The following is a 17,500-nucleotide window of genomic DNA, read 5'->3' as shown; positions in this document are numbered from 1 at the left end:
TCTGATATCTACAGTAACTTTTGTTATGATATCTATAGTAATTCCTTATTCTGATATCTATAGTAACTACCTGTTCTGATATCTACATAACTCTGTTATGATATCTACAGTAACTCCTTGTTATGATATCTATAGTAACTTTTGTTATGATATCTATAGTAATTCCTTGTTCTGATATCTACAGTAACTACCTGTTGATATCTACAGTAACTCTGTTATGATATCTACAGTAACTACCTGTTCTGATTTCTGGAGCAACTCTCTGTTCTGATATCTACAGTAACTCTGTTATGATATCTACAGTAATTCCTTGTTCTGATATCTATAGTAATTCCTTGTTCTGATATCTATAGTGATTTTCTGTTCTGATATCTACAGTAAATCCATGTGCTGATATCTATAGTAATTCTTTGTTATGATATCTACAGTAACTCTGTTATGATATTTACAGTAATTCTCTGTTCTTATATCTACAGTAACTCCTTGCTCTGATATCTACAGTAACTGCCTGTTCTGATATCTACAGTAATTCTCTGTTCTTATATCTACAGTAACTGCCTGTTCTGATATCTACAGTAACTACCTGTTCTGATATCTACAGTGGCTTCTTGTTTTGTTTTGATAGTTCCCAGAGTCCTCTTTGATGGCTGGAGTCGATCAGACTATGAAAGTTTATTTTCAAGTGAAGACGCTATGGAAGATTGTGCTAATGCTCTTTTGAAATTCATAAAAGTATGTATGGTCAATTAATCTCAAATCAGATACAGTCAGCCTAATTAATCTCAATTTAGATACAGTCAGCCTAATTAATCTCAATTTAGATACAGTCAGCCTAATTAATCTCAATTTAGATACAGTCAGGCTTGATTAATCTCAATTTAGATACAGTCAGCCTAATAAGTAATTAATCTCAATTTAGATACAGTTAGGCTAATTAATCTCAATTTAGATACAGTCAGGCTTGATTAATCTCAAATCAGATACAGTCAGCCTAATTAATCTCAATTTAGATACAGTCAGCCTAATTAATCTCAATTTAGATACAGTCAGGCTAATTAATCTCAATTTAGATACAGTCAGGCTTGATTAATCTCAAATCAGATACAGTCAGACTTAATTAATCTCAATTTAGATACAGTCAGCCTAATTAATCTCAATTTAGATGCAGTCAGGCTTGATTAATCTCAAATCAGATACAGTCAGACTTAATTAATCTCAAATCAGATACAGTCAGACTTTGATATCTCAAAGTAGGAACAATCAGACATTGTTATGTCAAAGTTGAAACACTTTAGCCTTGATATGAAGATGATAAAATTGTGATCACATGATGATGACTCTGAACTAATGACATTAAGATTATCTACTATTCAAAATGAAAACTGTATCACTTACATTTTAAGAGAACAATTCTTTCTCCACAAAATCAGTGTTTTAATTCAAATAAAGTTCACAATGTGTAATTGGCCTTTGACAGAAGAAGAAGTTTCCTGGTGTAGTGGTGGAGATCTGGTCCCAGCTGGGTGGACAGTACAGACAGTGAGTAAAGTCAGCTGTGTGACTGTAAACTAGTATAATTTCTGATCATTCTCAGTAAAAAGCTTCTTTACAGGATTGTGTGACTGTAAATTAGTATGATTTCTGATCATTCTCAGTTAAAAGCTTGTTTACAGGATTGTGTGATTGTAAACTAGTATAATATCTTATCAATCTCAGTAAAAAGCTTGTTTAAAGGATTGTGTGACTGTAAACTAGTATGATTTCTGATCATTCTCAGTAAAAAGGTTGTTTAAAGGATTGTGTGATTGTATACTAGTATAATATCTGATCAATCTCAGTAAAAAGCTTGTTTACAGGATTGTGTGACTGTAAATTTGTGAAATGTTTAGCTCACCTGAGCTGAAAGCTCAAGTGAGCATTTCAACCAAACTTGGCAAAAGCATTCTTGGGTGAAGGGCTTTCAAGTTTGTTCAAATGAAGGGCCATGCCCCCTTCAAAGGGGAGATAATTACAAAAAATGCAAAAATAAGGTGGGGTCATTTAAAAATCATTTTCTCAAGAACCAATGGGCCAGAAGAGCTGAAATTTACATGATAGCTTTCTGACAAAGTGCAGATGCAAGCTTGTCCAGATCATGACCCCTGGGGGTAGGATGGGGCCACAATAGGAGATCAAAGTTTCATACACACAAATATGTAGGGAAAATCTTTTCAAGAGCCACTGGGCCAGAAAAGTAGAAACATCAAGCTTAATTCCTGACATTGTGCAGATTCAAGTTTGTTAAAATCATGGCCCCGGGGGTAGGATGGGGCCACAGTAGAGGATCAAAGTTTTACATTCTAATACATGTACCGTATATACTTGCCTATAAGTCGGTCCGCCTATAAGTCGGTTGTATTTTTTAAGGTTATTTTGTAGGAATTTGCCATTGACCCGTTTATAAGTCGGTACAAATTTTTGTCAGAATCGGTTGAAAATTTCAAGTCAATGATCTAGTGTTTTTACCTATGTTTCAAAAAATATTTTGAGAAATTAATAATTATGAGGTGCTCAATATCCAAGCCATACCTGTTTGGGGTTTAAACACAACCCTTGATCTATTATGGACAATGATCTCTTGTTTACCTAAGCAATTATGGTCTCCTAATTATCAGTACCTGACACGGAGTTTACTTAGTGGCATGTGCCTCACGAAAACTGTTATTGTGGGATTCCGGTATAATTCATTGTATCAACAATAGAGTTTTTAAGAGTCAAGAATGATGATCTAAATTATGATATCTGTTAACAATATTCAATCTTTTATGAAATATATTTCAGCCGGTATACATATGCATGAATATTTCAATATTAAATCGGGTTCATAATTCAATTTTACCGATAAACGATAGATTACTTGAATTGAAAGTATTAGTAACCGGTATGTAAATAATTTTTAACTAGATAAAAATATGTAAATACTTGTACTTTATACATAATTTTAAAATACATAAACAATACAATATGTCTAGATATTTGTGAACAATAATCATTTGTGTGGTAGTCTATGATAATCGTTGGAGTTGTTTTAAAAAACACTACGCCGCCCAGAAAAATACCAATCTTCTTAGGATGCGCCTGTAAGTCGGACATAGAGTTTTGGACCAAAAATTGACTCCCAAAAATCCGACTTATAGGCAAGTATATATGGTATATAGAGAAAATATTTAAAAATCTTCTCAAGACCCATTTGACCAAAGAAGTTTACATCTACATGAAAGCTTCCTGACATCGTGCAGATTCAAGTTTGTAAAAATCATGGCCCCTGGGGGTAGGTTAGGGCAACAATAGGGATCAAAGTTTTACATGCGAATATTTAGGGAAAATCTTTAAATATGGGCCAAGGTGACTGAGGTGAGCGATGTGGCCCATGGGTCTCTTGTTATCATTTATAGCTTGTTTACAGGACAGTATAATTCAATACAAAAAAATTCAGTGAATTTTAAAATGCAATGGAGCCTTTTACAATTTACACAATTAGCATATATACTTTTGCAATAATTTATTCTTACCCATGTTCAGACTCTGATTTGCCAATTTCATGACATCTAAAATTTTTCTGTCACAAGTTGCAAGAGAGGAAATCATAACAGGCCTGGTTTGTATAGATGAATATGTGAGTGTGTGTGTAATGCTGAGTTTGTAGACACTCCACAAGGCACATTTTTCCTCCATTCATTTCATGCTTCACATGTGGCTTTGCTAATCCTTTTGATTTTGATGTCAAAAGATCAAAGGTCAAGACCACCACAGGACTTCATAGAAAAAGCTTATAGACACCCTACAGGACACAGTATTGCTCTGTTGATATCATACTTCGCATGTAGCTTTGTTATCGAGAGAGGAAGAACCTTGAATCCTATTGATTTTAGAGTCCAAAGGTCAAGGTCAAGAAGAACTTCATAGAAAAAGCTCGTAGATACTCTACAGGCCACAATCCATGCTTCACATGTAAAGAGGAAGAAGTTGAACCCTGTTGATTTTGGGGTCAAAAGGTTGTCACTATGGGACTTCAAAGAAATATTTTGTAGACAGTCATTGTAGGGGATTTGCCATGCCTTGCAGAACTCTTGTCCTTGTTTTCATGGTACAGACATGTATACAGATGAATTCAAATCTTCAAAGAACAGTCGACTCTAACAGTTGACACAATCAATAGAAATAGTCGACTCTAACAGTCGACACAATCAATGGATATAGTCAACTCTAACAGTCAACACAATCAACGGAAATAGTCGACACAAACAGTCAACACAATCAACGGAAATAGTCGACACGAACAGTCGATACAATCAACAGAAATAGTCGACACGAACAGTCGACGCAATCAACGGAAATAGTCGACACGAACAGTCAACACAATCAACTGAAATAGTCGATATGAACAGCTAGTCAACATGAACAATCGACAAAAAGAGTCAACACAAACAACCAACAGATATAACTGACAAAAATAGTGAACATAAACAGTCAACATGAAAAGTCGATATAAACAACCAACATAAATAGTCAACATAAACAGTCAACATGAAAAGTCAATATAAACAACCAACATAAACAGTCAACATAAGCAGTCAACATAAACAGTCAACATGAAAAGTTGATATAAACAACCAACATAAACAGTCAACATAAACAGTCAACATGAAAAGTCAATATAAACAACCAATATCATCCACTATAAGGAATGAAAATTTATTAACCAATATGAAATTTTGACCCCAGGAGCATGCAATATTTTTCTCAAGCCATGTAAATTTACCCTATGGAATTGTATTGATTTAACAGTAATTATCAATACACCTGTTCAACAGACCAGCACACATATTTGTGTGGATGAATATGAGTGTAACATGTTCCACATTTATTTAACTGCTGTAGTCTGGTGTCTAGGATGTTATTTATTTAACTGCTGTAGTCTGGGTGTCTGGGATGTTTTATTTAACTGCTGTAGTCTGGGTGTCTGGGATGTTTTATTTAACTGCTGTAGTCTGGGTGTCTGGGATGTTTTATTTATGCATATTACCCTAATTTTTTTAGAGAACTGGTTCATTTCCTAAAGCATCTGGGTGAGGCTTTTGATCAGGGAGGAAAAACATTTATTTTGGTGATTCCTCCTCCAGTTTATCCAGGGTAAGTATTGTAAAAACTATCTTTCTTTGAATTTATTTACACAAATGTGAAAGGTCTCATCTGAAAGACCCCTGACATTCATGTCCAAGTTTAGTAATTCATTGCTGTGGGTTTTTATAACTTTCCCCCTATTTTGACCAGTTACGGTTAATGGTAAGCTCAGTGGTAGAGCGTTCGCTTTGTAACCAGGGGGTCTTGAGTTCAAACCCCGCTCATGCCATGCCTGCGTCAAACTCAAGATGTTAAAATAGGTAGTTATTGCTCCTTCGCAAAATGCTCAGCATTTAGAAGTGAGAATCACGGGTCTTTCGAATGTGACTTTTAAAACGAAAGTCCCGTGTTGCAGCAGGCGTTGTCATATTAAAGAACCCCCACTGCTACAGCCCTGAGCGTTAAGCATAGGCCTAAATTTGTGGTACCTCAAGACATCTGACACAGTCATTCTACTGACAGAGACATCATCTGACACTCACAAGACAGTCACTTTACTGACAGAGACATCATCTGACACTCAGTCATTCTACTGACAGAGACATCATCTGACACTCACAAGACAAGCACTCTACTGACAGAGACATCATCTGACACTCAGTCATTCTACTGACAGAGACATCATCTGACACTCACAAGACAAGCACTCTACTGACAGAGACATCATCTGACACTCACAAGACAGGCACTCTACTGACCGAGACATCATCTGACACTCAGTCACTCTACTGACAGAGACATCATCTGACACTCACAAGACAAGCACTCTACTGACAGAGACATCATCTGACACTCACAAGACAGGCACTCTACTGACCGAGACATCATCTGACACTCAGTCACTCTACTGACAGAGACATCATCTGACACTCACAAGACAGGCACTCTACTGACCGAGACATCATCTGACACTCAGAAGACAGGCACTCTACTGACCGAGACATCATCTGACACTCAGTCACTCTACTGACAGAGACATCATCTGACACTCACAAGACAGGCACTCTACTGACCGAGACATCATCTGACACTCAGTCACTCTACTGACAGAGACATCATCTGACACTCACAAGACAAGCACTCTACTGACAGAGACATCATCTGACACTCACAAGACAGGCACTCTACTGACCGAGACATCATCTGACACTCAGAAGACAGGCACTCTACTGACCGAGACATCATCTGACACTCAGTCACTCTACTGACAGAGACATCATCTGACACTCACAAGACAGGCACTCTACTGACCGAGACATCATCTGACACTCACAAGACAGGCACTCTACTGACCGAGACATCATCTGACACTCACTCTACTAACAGAGACATCATCTGACACTCACTCTACTAACAGAGACATCATCTGACACTCACTCTACTAACAGAGACATCATCTGACACTCAGTCATTCTACTGATAGAGACATCATTTGACACTCACAGTCACTCTACTGACAGAGACATCATCTGACACTCACAGTCACGCTACTAACAGAGACATCATCTGACACTCACAAGACAATCACTCTACTGACAGAGACATCATCTGACACTCACAGTCTCTCTACTGACAGAGACATCATCTGACACTCACAGTCACTCTACTGACAGAGACATCATCTGACACTCACAAGACAGTCACTCTACTGACAGAGACATCATCTGACACTCACAAGACAATCACTCTACTGACAGCGCTTTTCTCATTTTTCAGGAATATTGCTGGAATGTTTGGTAAATCAGAATTTGATGAACTTGTTCCATATGTGGATGCTTTCAGTTTAATGACTTACGACTTTTCAAATCCCTCAAGGTAATTCATCACAACATATTATCACAATTAGTTTTATTTGTTTGTTCTGCTGGCTTTTTCTTGAGATAAGATTAGCATCATTTGTTGGTTTTAGATTTTTCTCGGTGTCGAGAATGTAAAACAAACTAATGATACTACTTGTATCTTATTTGTATATAAAACAGTCAATCGATCATCAATAATTGAAAATCCTCAATGATGAATTATCGCTGTACTACAAATACATAATATTATATTACACAGAAATCTAAGACTTAATATCTCCCAATCACATGTCATAATGTGATATCAAATCTAATACATGATATATTACTATCATATTGATAATCATAATGTGTTATCTTTGTATGGTTATCTCATTGTGATATTTGATGACTCTGATATTTTATGCTCGTCAAAGATGGGCAGTAGTATGGTGTGGCATCATCTGTCTGTTTATCCATCTGTCTGTCCGGATCTTGTAGGCAAAGTTCAAAATGAATTGTAAGCTCCAGGATCTTACAACTTGGTACATTTGATCACCATGAAAGGAAGATGCCAATTGTTTTTTTAAGGTCAGTAGTCAAGGTCGTAATATCAGTTAGTAGGAAAACATTGTAGGCAAATTACAGACCAAGCTATGGGGGCTAGGACCATCAAATTTAATACACATATTTCTCATGCCAAGTGGAAGATGCCTTTTGTTTTTCATGGTCAAAGGTCAAGGTCATAGTATCACTTTGTAAGAAAACCTTATAGGCAGGATACAGATCAAAACATTAGGGCTGGGACCATCAAACTTAGTACACATACTCTTCATGCCAAGTGGAAGACGCCTTTTGTTCTTCAGGGTCAAAGGTCAAGGTTGTAGTATCACTTAATAGGAAAACCTTGTAGACAAAATGCAGACCAAACCATTGGGGCAATACTGTCAAACTTGGTACACATACATGTACACCTTATGCCAGGTTGAGGATGCTTATTGTTTCTCAAGGTCAATAGTAATAATTGGGGGTTGGGGGTGAGATCATGATACATGCCCCAAGTGCCTGTGCCAACATGATGCATGTATTAAACATATGTTAGATACAATACATATATTAAATATGAAAGTGAGAATCTTATTCCAGTTAGCAAACATGCTGCAGAGAATTTAGTCTTGGTCACTTTCAGACCCGGTCCTAACAGCCCACTGTCCTGGGTGGAGTCCTGCGTGTTGGCCTTGGCCCCCGAAGATGACCCAGAGGTCAGACAGAAAATTTTGCTGGGGTTGAACTTTTATGGCAATGATTATTCCGTCGGAAAGGGTGGTCCCATTGTCGGAAATCAGTAAGTGTTTGTAGGTTTAAATTGTAGTATGGTCTTTACCAATGCAAGATAATAGCATTTTTAGCTCACCTGAACCGAAGGTTCAAGTGAGCTATTCTGATCACATTTTGTCTGGCGTCTGTCTGTCTGTCCGTCTGTCCGTCCGTCCGTCTGTCTGTCCGTCTGTCTGTAAACTTTTCACATTTTCGACTTCTTCTCCAGAACCACTGGGCCAATTTCAACCTAACTTGGCCAAAAGCATCCTTGGGTGAAGGGCTTTCAAGTTTGTTTAAATGAAGGGCCATGTCCATTTCAAAGGGGAGATAATCACAAAAATGCAAAAATACGGTGGGGTCATTTAAAAATCCTCTTCTCAAGAACCACTGGCCCAGAAGAGCTGAAATTTACCTGAAAGCTTCCTGACATATTGCAGATTCAAGTTTGTTCAAATCATGGCCCCCGGTGGTAGGATGGGGCCACAAGGGGGGATCAAAGTTTTACATACAAATATATAGGGAAAAACTTTAAAAATCTTCTTCTCAAGAACCACTAAGCCAGAAAAGCTGAGATTTACATGAAAGCTTCCTGACATAATGCAGATTCAAGTTTGTTCAAATCATGGGCCCCCTGGGGTTGGATGGGGCCACAATAGGGGATCAAAGTTTTACATACATATATAGGGAAAAACTTTAAAAATCTTCTTCTCAAGAACCACTAAGCCAGAAAAGCTGAGATTTACATGAAAGCTTCCTGACATAGTGCAGATTCAAGTTTGTTCAAATCATGGACCCCCTGGGGTTGGATGGGGCCACAATAGGGGATCAAAGTTTTACATACATATATAGGGAAAAACTTTAAAAATCTTCTTCTCAAGAACCACTAAGCCAGAAAAGCTGATTTTTACATGAAAACTTTCTGACATAGTGCAGATTCAAGTTTGTTCAAATCATGGGCCCCCTGGGGTTGGATGGGGCCACAATAGGGGATCAAAGTTTTACATACATATATAGGGGAAAACTTTAAAAATCTTCTTCTCAAGAACCACTAAACCAGAAAAGCTGATTTTTACATGAAAACTTTCTGACATAGTGCAGATTCAAGTTTGTTCAAATCATGGGCCCCGGGGATAAGATGGGGCCCAAAGGGGGGATCAAAGTTTTACACACAAATATATAGGGACAAACTTTAAAAATCTTCTTCTCAAGAACCACTAAGCCAGAAAAGCTGAGATTTACATGAAAGCTTCCTGACATAATGCAGATTCAAGTTTGTTCAAATCATGGGCCCCGCGGGTTGGATGGGGCCACAATAGGGGATCAAAGTTTTACATACAAATATATAGGAAAAATATTTAAAAATCGTCTTCTCAAGAACCACTGAGTCAGAAAAGCTGATTTTTACATGAAAACTTCCTGACATAGTGCAGATTCAAGTTTGTTCAAATCATGGCCCCCGGAGATAGGATGGGGCCCCAAGGGGGGATCAAAGTTTTGCACATAAATATATAGGGAAAAACTTTAAAAATCTTCTTCTCAAGAACCACTAAGCCAGAAAAGCTGAGATTTACATGAAAGCTTCCTGACATAATGCAGATTCAAGTTTGTTCAAATCATGGGCCCCTGGGGTTGGATGGGGCCACAATAGGGGATCAAAGTTTTACACACAAATATATAGGGAAAAACTTTAAAAATCTTCTTCTCAAGAACCACTAAGCCAGAAAAGCTGATTTTTACATGAAAACTTTCTGACATAGTGCAGATTCAAGTTTGTTCAAATCATGGCCCCCGGGGATAAGATGGGGCCCCAAGGGGGGGATCAAAGTTTTACACACAAATATATAGGGAAAAACTTTAAAAATCTTCTTCTCAAGAACCACTAAGCCAGAAAAGCTGATTTTTACATGAAAACTTCCTGACATAGTGCAGATTCAAGTTTGTTCAAATCATGGGCCCCGGGGATAAGATGGGGCCCAAAGGGGGGATCAAAGTTTTACACACAAATATATAGGGACAAACTTTAAAAATCTTCTTCTCAAGAACCACTAAGCCAGAAAAGCTGATTTTTACATGAAAACTTTCTGACATAATGCAGATTCAAGTTTGTTCAAATCATGGCCCCCGGGAATAAGATGGGGCCCCAAGGGGGGGGATCAAAGTTTTTACACACAAATATATAGGGACAAACTTTAAAAATCTTCTTCTCAAGAACCACTAAGCCAGAAAAGCTGAGATTTACATGAAAGCTTCCTGACATAATGTAGATTCAAGTTTGTTCAAATCATGGGCTCCGGGGGTTGGATGGGGTCACAATAGGGGATCAAAGTTTTACATACAAATATATAGGAAAAATCTTCTTCTCAAGAACCACTGAGCCAGAAAAGCTGATTATAACATGAAAACTTTCTGACATAGTGCAGATTCAAGTTTCTTCAAATCATGGGCTCCGGGGGTAGGATGGGGCAACAAGGGGGATCAAAGTTTTACATACAAATATATAGTTAAAATCTTTTTCTCAATAACCACTGAGTCAGAAAAGCTGATATTTACAAGAAAACTTTCTGACATAGTGCAGATTCAAGTTTCTTCAAATCATGGGCTCCGGGGGTAGGATGGGGCCACAATGGGGGTCAAAGTTTTACATACAAATATAGAAAAAAGCTTTAAAAGAACCATTGGGCCAAAGAAGTTGACATTTACATGAAAGCTTTCTGACATAGTGCAGATTCAAGTTTGTAAAGGGTAGTTTGGGCCATAATAGGGACCAAGGTTTTACATGAAAATATATATGGAAAGTCTTCAGATATGGGCCAAGGTGACTCAGGTGAGCGATGTGGCCCATGGGCCTCTTGTTTAGAATTGCACCACATGATTTATTACAACTGAATTTTCTGATTTTACGCAAAATAGAGAGCATTAGAAATTCTGTCATTTATCTTCTTTGTGTGCATTAGTGGTATATACAAAATTGATGATGATTTTTGTGCTGTACATAGAATATTAAATATATATTCCTTTGTGAGCTCCAGTAGGTCATCATCAGACTTATACAACACATTAGGTATGTTCCTTTGTGAGCTCCTGTAGGTCGTCATCAGAGACTTATACAACACATTAGGTATGTTCCTTTGTGAGCTCCTGTAGGTCATCATCAGAGACTTATACAACACATTAGATGTGTTCTGTCATTAATAAATCACCTTTTCCAATCCTACCCGATCCTTATGTGCACTACTTTTTTGAAATATTTTAGAGAACTTCTATATGTGTTACTGAGTCAAACACATCCTATAAATACAAATTTATTCATTATTTTGGATTTTCTTTCTTTTTTGTTGAAAAGGAATACAGTATCTGCCAAATTTAAACCAGGGTTTGACATTTACTTTTTTGAGCACTAGACCAGTCGGGCTACTTCAAATGATTTTTACTAGACCTGACCTTACATCCACTAGCCCTGACCAACTTTCCAGAGGAAGAAACCCCTGATGGTTTCTCCATATTTAAGTACTTTTATTCAAATGACAAACGTTATGTTTGAACTAAAACGTACTTAACTGTCTCAAAAAACATCTTTAGTCTTGTCATTCAATTTGATGCTTTTATTCTCAAACGCATTTTCTGTTTCTTTAAATTCTACTCGCCACAGAAATTCTTTAGTCCATTTGTTAGAATAAAATGACCTCAACTGATTTTTTTTTAAATTTCTATTTCATTAGCCCTGCTTTGTTTCTTCCCAACCTATTCCTTTCTTTTTTTCTCGGAACATCCGTCCTTGAGGACGAGAAGTCAAGACATTCCCGCACATGTGTCAACACCAAAAAATGGCTATTTACGATGTAATTTATTAATTTGATACACACGTTCTTATATTCAATTAAAATAAACTTTTTTTTCAAATGAAAATAAATTCAGTTTATATATATTTATCCGAAACATAACTTTACACACATTAACAAAGAGTAAATGTCGTAAAATATCACTTCCGACAGCGACTTATATATTAGAACTAAAAATAAAGATTTTGTCATCACTCGGTTCAAAATTACTCGCAAACCTATACAGTTATTTTTAGTTCACCTGAGCTAAAAGCTCAAGTGAGCTTTTCTGATCACCCGTATTCCGGCTTCCGTCTGTAAACTTTTAACATTTTTGACTTCTTCTCAAAAACCACTGGGCCAATTTCAACCAAAGTTGACACGAAGCATCCTTAGATAAAGGGAATTCTAAATTGTTAAAATAAAGGGCCAGGCCACCTTCCAAAGAGAGATAATCAAGAACAGGTAAAAATAGAGTAGGGTCATTAAAAAATCTTCTCAAGAACCACTGGGCCAGAAAAGATGAAATTTATAGGTAAGCTTAATTAGGTAGTACAGATTCTAAATTGTTAAAATCATGGCCCCCGGGGATCGGATGGGGCCACAATAGGGGATCAAAGTTTTACATACAAATATATAGGAAAAATCTTTTTCTCAAGAACCACTGAGCCAGAAAAGATGAAATTTATATGAAAGCTTCCTTATATATTGCAGATTCTAAATTGTTAAAATCCTGGCCCCCGGGGGTCAGATGGGGCCACAATAGGGGATCAAAGTTTTACATACAAATATGTAGGAAAAATCTTTAAAAATCTTCTTCTCAAGAACCACTGAGCCAGAAAAGCTGATATTTATATGAAAGCTTCCTGATATAGTGCAGATTTTAAATTGTTAAAATCCTGGCCCCCGGGAGTCGGATGGGGCCACAATAGGGGATGAAAGTTTTACCTACAAATATATAGGGAAAAACTTTAAAAATCTTCTTCTCAAAAACCACTAAGCCAGAAAAGCTGATATTTACATTGAAGCTTCCTGACATAATGCAGACTCAAATTTGTTCAAATCATGGCCCCCGGGGGTAGGATGGGGCAACAAGGGGCATCAAAGTTTTACATACAAATATATAGTTAAAATCTTCTTCTCAATAACCACTGAGTCACAAAAGCTGATATTTACAAGAAAACTTTCTGACATAGTGCTGATTTAAGTTTGTTCAAATCATGGCCCCCGGGGGTAGGATGGGGCCACAAGGGGGGATCAAAGTTTTACATACAAATATAGGGAAAATCTTTAACAAGAGGCCCAAGGGCCTAGAATCGCTCTTCTGATAAATTGTACAACCCCACCATTTCTATTCTTAGCCTCTTAGTATTCTAAATCTTTAGTTAAATCCTAAGAATTAAAAAAAAGTAGGTCAATGTGACCTACTTTTTGGTTTACACATTTTGAGAACCCAAGAAATATCAACTGACAAAGTTTGATGATTTTAAGCCAATTAGTATCTGAATATTGAAATATAGCTGTCAAATTCCAATCGTAGGTCATGGTGACCTACTTTCTGGTCAGCGAACTCCGAACATGCAAGACCCATCAACTGACAAAGTTTGATGACTGTAGGTCAAATAGTATCTGAAATATATAAATATAGCCGTCCAATTCCAAAAGTAGGTCAAGGTGACCTACTTTTTGGTCAACACCCTTTGAACATGCAAGACGCATCAACTGACAAAGTTTGATGACTGTAGGTCAAATAGTATCTAAAATATATAAATATAGGTGTCCAATTCCAAAAGTAGGTCAAGTTGACCTACTTTTTGGTCGAAACCCTTCGAACATGCAAGACCCATCAACTGACAAAGTTTGATGACTGTAGGTCAAATAGTATTTGAAATATATAAATGTAGCCGTCAAATTCCAAAAGTAGGTCAAGGTGACCTACTTTTTGGTCGACACACTCCATTGACTCAAGATGCATCAACTGTCAAAGTTTGATGATTGTAGGTCAATTAGTGACTGAAATATATAAATATAACTGTCAAATGCCAAAAGTAGGTCACAGTGACCTACTTTTTGGTCGATACACTCCGAAGACTCAAGATGCATCAACTGACAAAGTTTGATGATTGTAGGTCAAATAGTGTCTGAAATATAGTAATTTAGCTGTCAAATACCAAAAGTAGGTCACGGTGACCTACTTTTTGGTCGACACAAACCGAAGACTGAAGACGCATCAATTGACAAAGTTTGATGATCCTAGGTTTTACAGTGCCCAAAATATGCATCTAAAATTGAAAATGTGAAATTTGAATATCTGCAAAATTCAAAAAGTAGGTCACTGTGACCTACTTTTTTATAAATATGTTTCAAGGCCTCAAGATGCATCAACTTACAAGATTTGATGATTCTAAACCTCTCGGTATTTGAAATAACAACTTAAAATATATCTATAAATGATAAGCCATAAAATTCAGAAAGTAGGTCACGGTGACCTATTTTTCAGTTGACGCATTTCAAGGTCCCATGATCCACCAACTGACAAGTTTTGATGATCATAGGCTTCAAAGTGTCCAAGATATGCATCAAAATTAATTTTAAAATAAATACCTGCAAAATTCAAAAAGTAGGTCACCGTGACCTACTTTTGAGACAACTTGACACAAGGTCCTAAGATGCATCAACTGTCAAAATTTGATGATCCTAGTCCTTATAATGACTAAAATATCTAAGATTTAAGGAATTTTAAAAAATTTTAAATTTAGGTCAACTTTGAAGTGACCTTGAGACCATGCCCTTTACCCCAGGGTAATGCCTTGAACAATTTTTAATCTACAACATATCCTCATCCTTATGTGTAAGTTTGGTGATAATCTGCCCTGTGGTTCTTGAGAAGAAGATTTTTTAGCAACCACTACTTTTGTTTGTATTTTCCTGATTATCTCCCCTTGTTAAAGGGTCACATCCCTTTATTTAGTATGTATGAAAGCCTTTGGGCCAATGATACCCTGTAACAAATTTGAAAAAAATTGGCCAAGGGGTTCTTGAGTTATAGCCCTTTTTCTAAAAAGTTTACGCACACCGCACAAATGGCCATAGCATTAGCTCTTTGAGCCTTTGGCTCAGAAGAGCTAAAAATCTTCTTCTCAAGAACCATTGGACCAAAGAAGTTGACATTTACATGAAAGCTTTCTGACGTAATGTAGATTCAAGTTTGCAAAAATCGTGGCCTCCAGGGGTAGTTGGGGCCATAATAGGGACTAAAGTTTTGCATGCAAATATATATGGAAAGTCTTCAGATATGGGCCAAGGTGACTCAGGTGAGCGATGTGGCCCATGGGCCTCTTGTGTGAGTAATTTGACAGAAAATTACTATAATTTTTCACATAGTTCTAAAAAACAACAAATACAGGCTTGGACAAACTTTATATTTACACCATAAATTTATTTTTCCAGTTTACATATTTTGTAAAATTTTGTAGCTGCCCTCTTTTTCCTCCGAAAGGAAAATATTCACAAAAATTTGCATTTAACTAAATTTCAGTAAAATTGAGCCACTCACTTTTGATGCCATGTTCTCCAAATAACTGTAGATATCAAGAGACAAATTTTGTGAAATTACATTGGATATAATGACCTCTTTCATAAGATAGAAGAATGGCCTTGATAGTTTTGGAATTTTTTTTTTTACAGCTGTTGTCATATATTGTCTTTTAATGTCCATGCTTACATCTATGTGTACACCAGCTAGACAGACTGTCCAATTTTACTGTCTTGCAAATTCATGTTAGTGCATGTAATGTTACAGGGGTTTATACAGTCTTGTTTAAAGTCAGCAATTTGTAAATTCTATTGTCATTATAATGATCTAATTTGCAAATGCATTAAGCCATCAGTGGGTTGAATGCCGCCTGACGTGTTTCTTACCCATTGTTAGGCAGTACGCAATTTCCGAGTTGCCCAATAGTTCTTTCCCTTTGTGTAACTCTTACGAACAGTGAGACACAAAACATACTATCGTCCACACGCGGTGGGTACAAATGCTTGTCGCTGCCTTCATATATTGCCTAAAGGCTGATTATCAGACATCATGCAACCACCCTAACTGCAGGGACACACAATATTAATAAGTTTATTTAAGTATCTAATAATAAAATAGTTCAAACAAAAATCGATAATCACCATTTTTCTTTGATTAAAATATCACTCGTGCATAAGAGGAAATAAAAAATAATTTCATATTTAATTTAACAGCCTAATTCAATCAAATATTATTCTCCATATGGTCTGTTTAATGTATACCAATGGCTGATATCAACAAAATATACACTTTCATTCATGTTTACATAGCTAGTCTATAGTATATGTATATATATGTATACGTCTTGTACCCACCCAAGCGTTCAACAGAACACTGAACGTACCTCTATCACAGAAGAGCTGATATCTCGGAAGTTGCGTGTTCTCTACATATTGATTTTGAATATGGATTACTCTTGTTTACCTGATCAAAATATAATGCTCATGGCAGATGTGGCCTGTCAACAGGGAATACTTACTCCTTCTAGGCACCTGATCCCACCTCTGGTATACCCAAGGATCTGTGTTTGCCCTTCTCTTAATTAATTTTGTATTCTGTATAGGAGTTATGAGATTGATCAATGTTTGTTATGTTTTATAGGAGTTATGAGATAGGTCACTGTTAGTTATCTTCAATTGTTCATATATCTCTTGTAGATATTTAGAAATTTTAAAGAAATCCAAACCTAAATTTAAATGGGACACAGATTCAGAGGAGCACATTGCTGAATATAAGTGAGTATACACATTCATTGAAATGAAGTTCAAGTGCTGAAGTTAAAACTTGAATCAAGTGCTTCACATGCATGACATGGGAAATCATTCCACATTTGCATGCTGGGATTCTTAAGTTGTGACATCATCAGTGAATGCAAACCAATGAAATTTTGAAACAAAGTTAAACTCAAAGAATTTTCTTTTCATTTTCAGAATGGATAGCAGAAACAGCATAATTTACTACCCAACATTACTGTCACTACAGAAACGAATAGAGCTCGCTAAACGACTCGGGACAGGAATCTCAATCTGGGAAATTGGTCAAGGACTGGACTATTTTTATGATTTATTGTGATAGCTGCGTATTCGTAATAAATTTTACACCATTCTGGAGCTCTGATGCTGAGAATAACTTTTTGGATAGACAGAGACAAGCTGCTCGCCAGAATTAACTCCATTTTTGAGTGGTTATTTTTGTCATCTTGTATTGAAGGGATATTCTTTTAATAACTGCATATTTAACTCCAAAACTGATTTGTCACCATCACTCTTAACATCTTGAATAGACATCACATACCACTCTTACTGTGAGCAATAATAATTGTTTAATCAATTTGACCTGATATAATT

General features: G+C 36.6%; 1 protein-coding gene across 3 annotated transcripts in view; it reads left to right on the top strand.

The window, feature by feature from the left end:
• The window catches only part of LOC125668363 (chitinase domain-containing protein 1-like), a 22,237-nt gene that overhangs the window by 4,645 nt on the left and 92 nt on the right, over positions 1–17,500 (top strand). The window contains exons 6-13 of one of the 3 annotated variants that reach the window (XR_008798514.1): positions 626–732; positions 1,478–1,539; positions 5,080–5,172; positions 6,880–6,978; positions 8,131–8,286; positions 11,291–11,379; positions 16,811–16,888; positions 17,084–17,141. Coding sequence is in view for 2 of the 3 variants with exons in the window: in XM_048902429.2 (XP_048758386.2) it covers positions 626–732; positions 1,478–1,539; positions 5,080–5,172; positions 6,880–6,978; positions 8,131–8,286; positions 16,811–16,888; positions 17,084–17,225 (737 nt within the window). In the remaining variant the exon portion in view is untranslated. Of the gene's footprint in view, positions 1–625; positions 733–1,477; positions 1,540–5,079; positions 5,173–6,879; positions 6,979–8,130; positions 8,287–11,290; positions 11,380–16,810; positions 16,889–17,083 lie in introns of all 3 variants that reach the window. The other 2 variants (XM_048902429.2, XM_048902436.2) reach the window with 2 other exon arrangements.

Source organism: Ostrea edulis, chromosome 9 (assembly GCF_947568905.1).
Source record: "Ostrea edulis chromosome 9, xbOstEdul1.1, whole genome shotgun sequence".
In the NCBI taxonomy this organism is placed as follows: domain Eukaryota; kingdom Metazoa; phylum Mollusca; class Bivalvia; order Ostreida; family Ostreidae; genus Ostrea; species Ostrea edulis.
The sequence above is the reverse complement of the archived record's forward strand: the minus strand, read 5'-3'. Positions and strand labels throughout refer to the sequence as shown.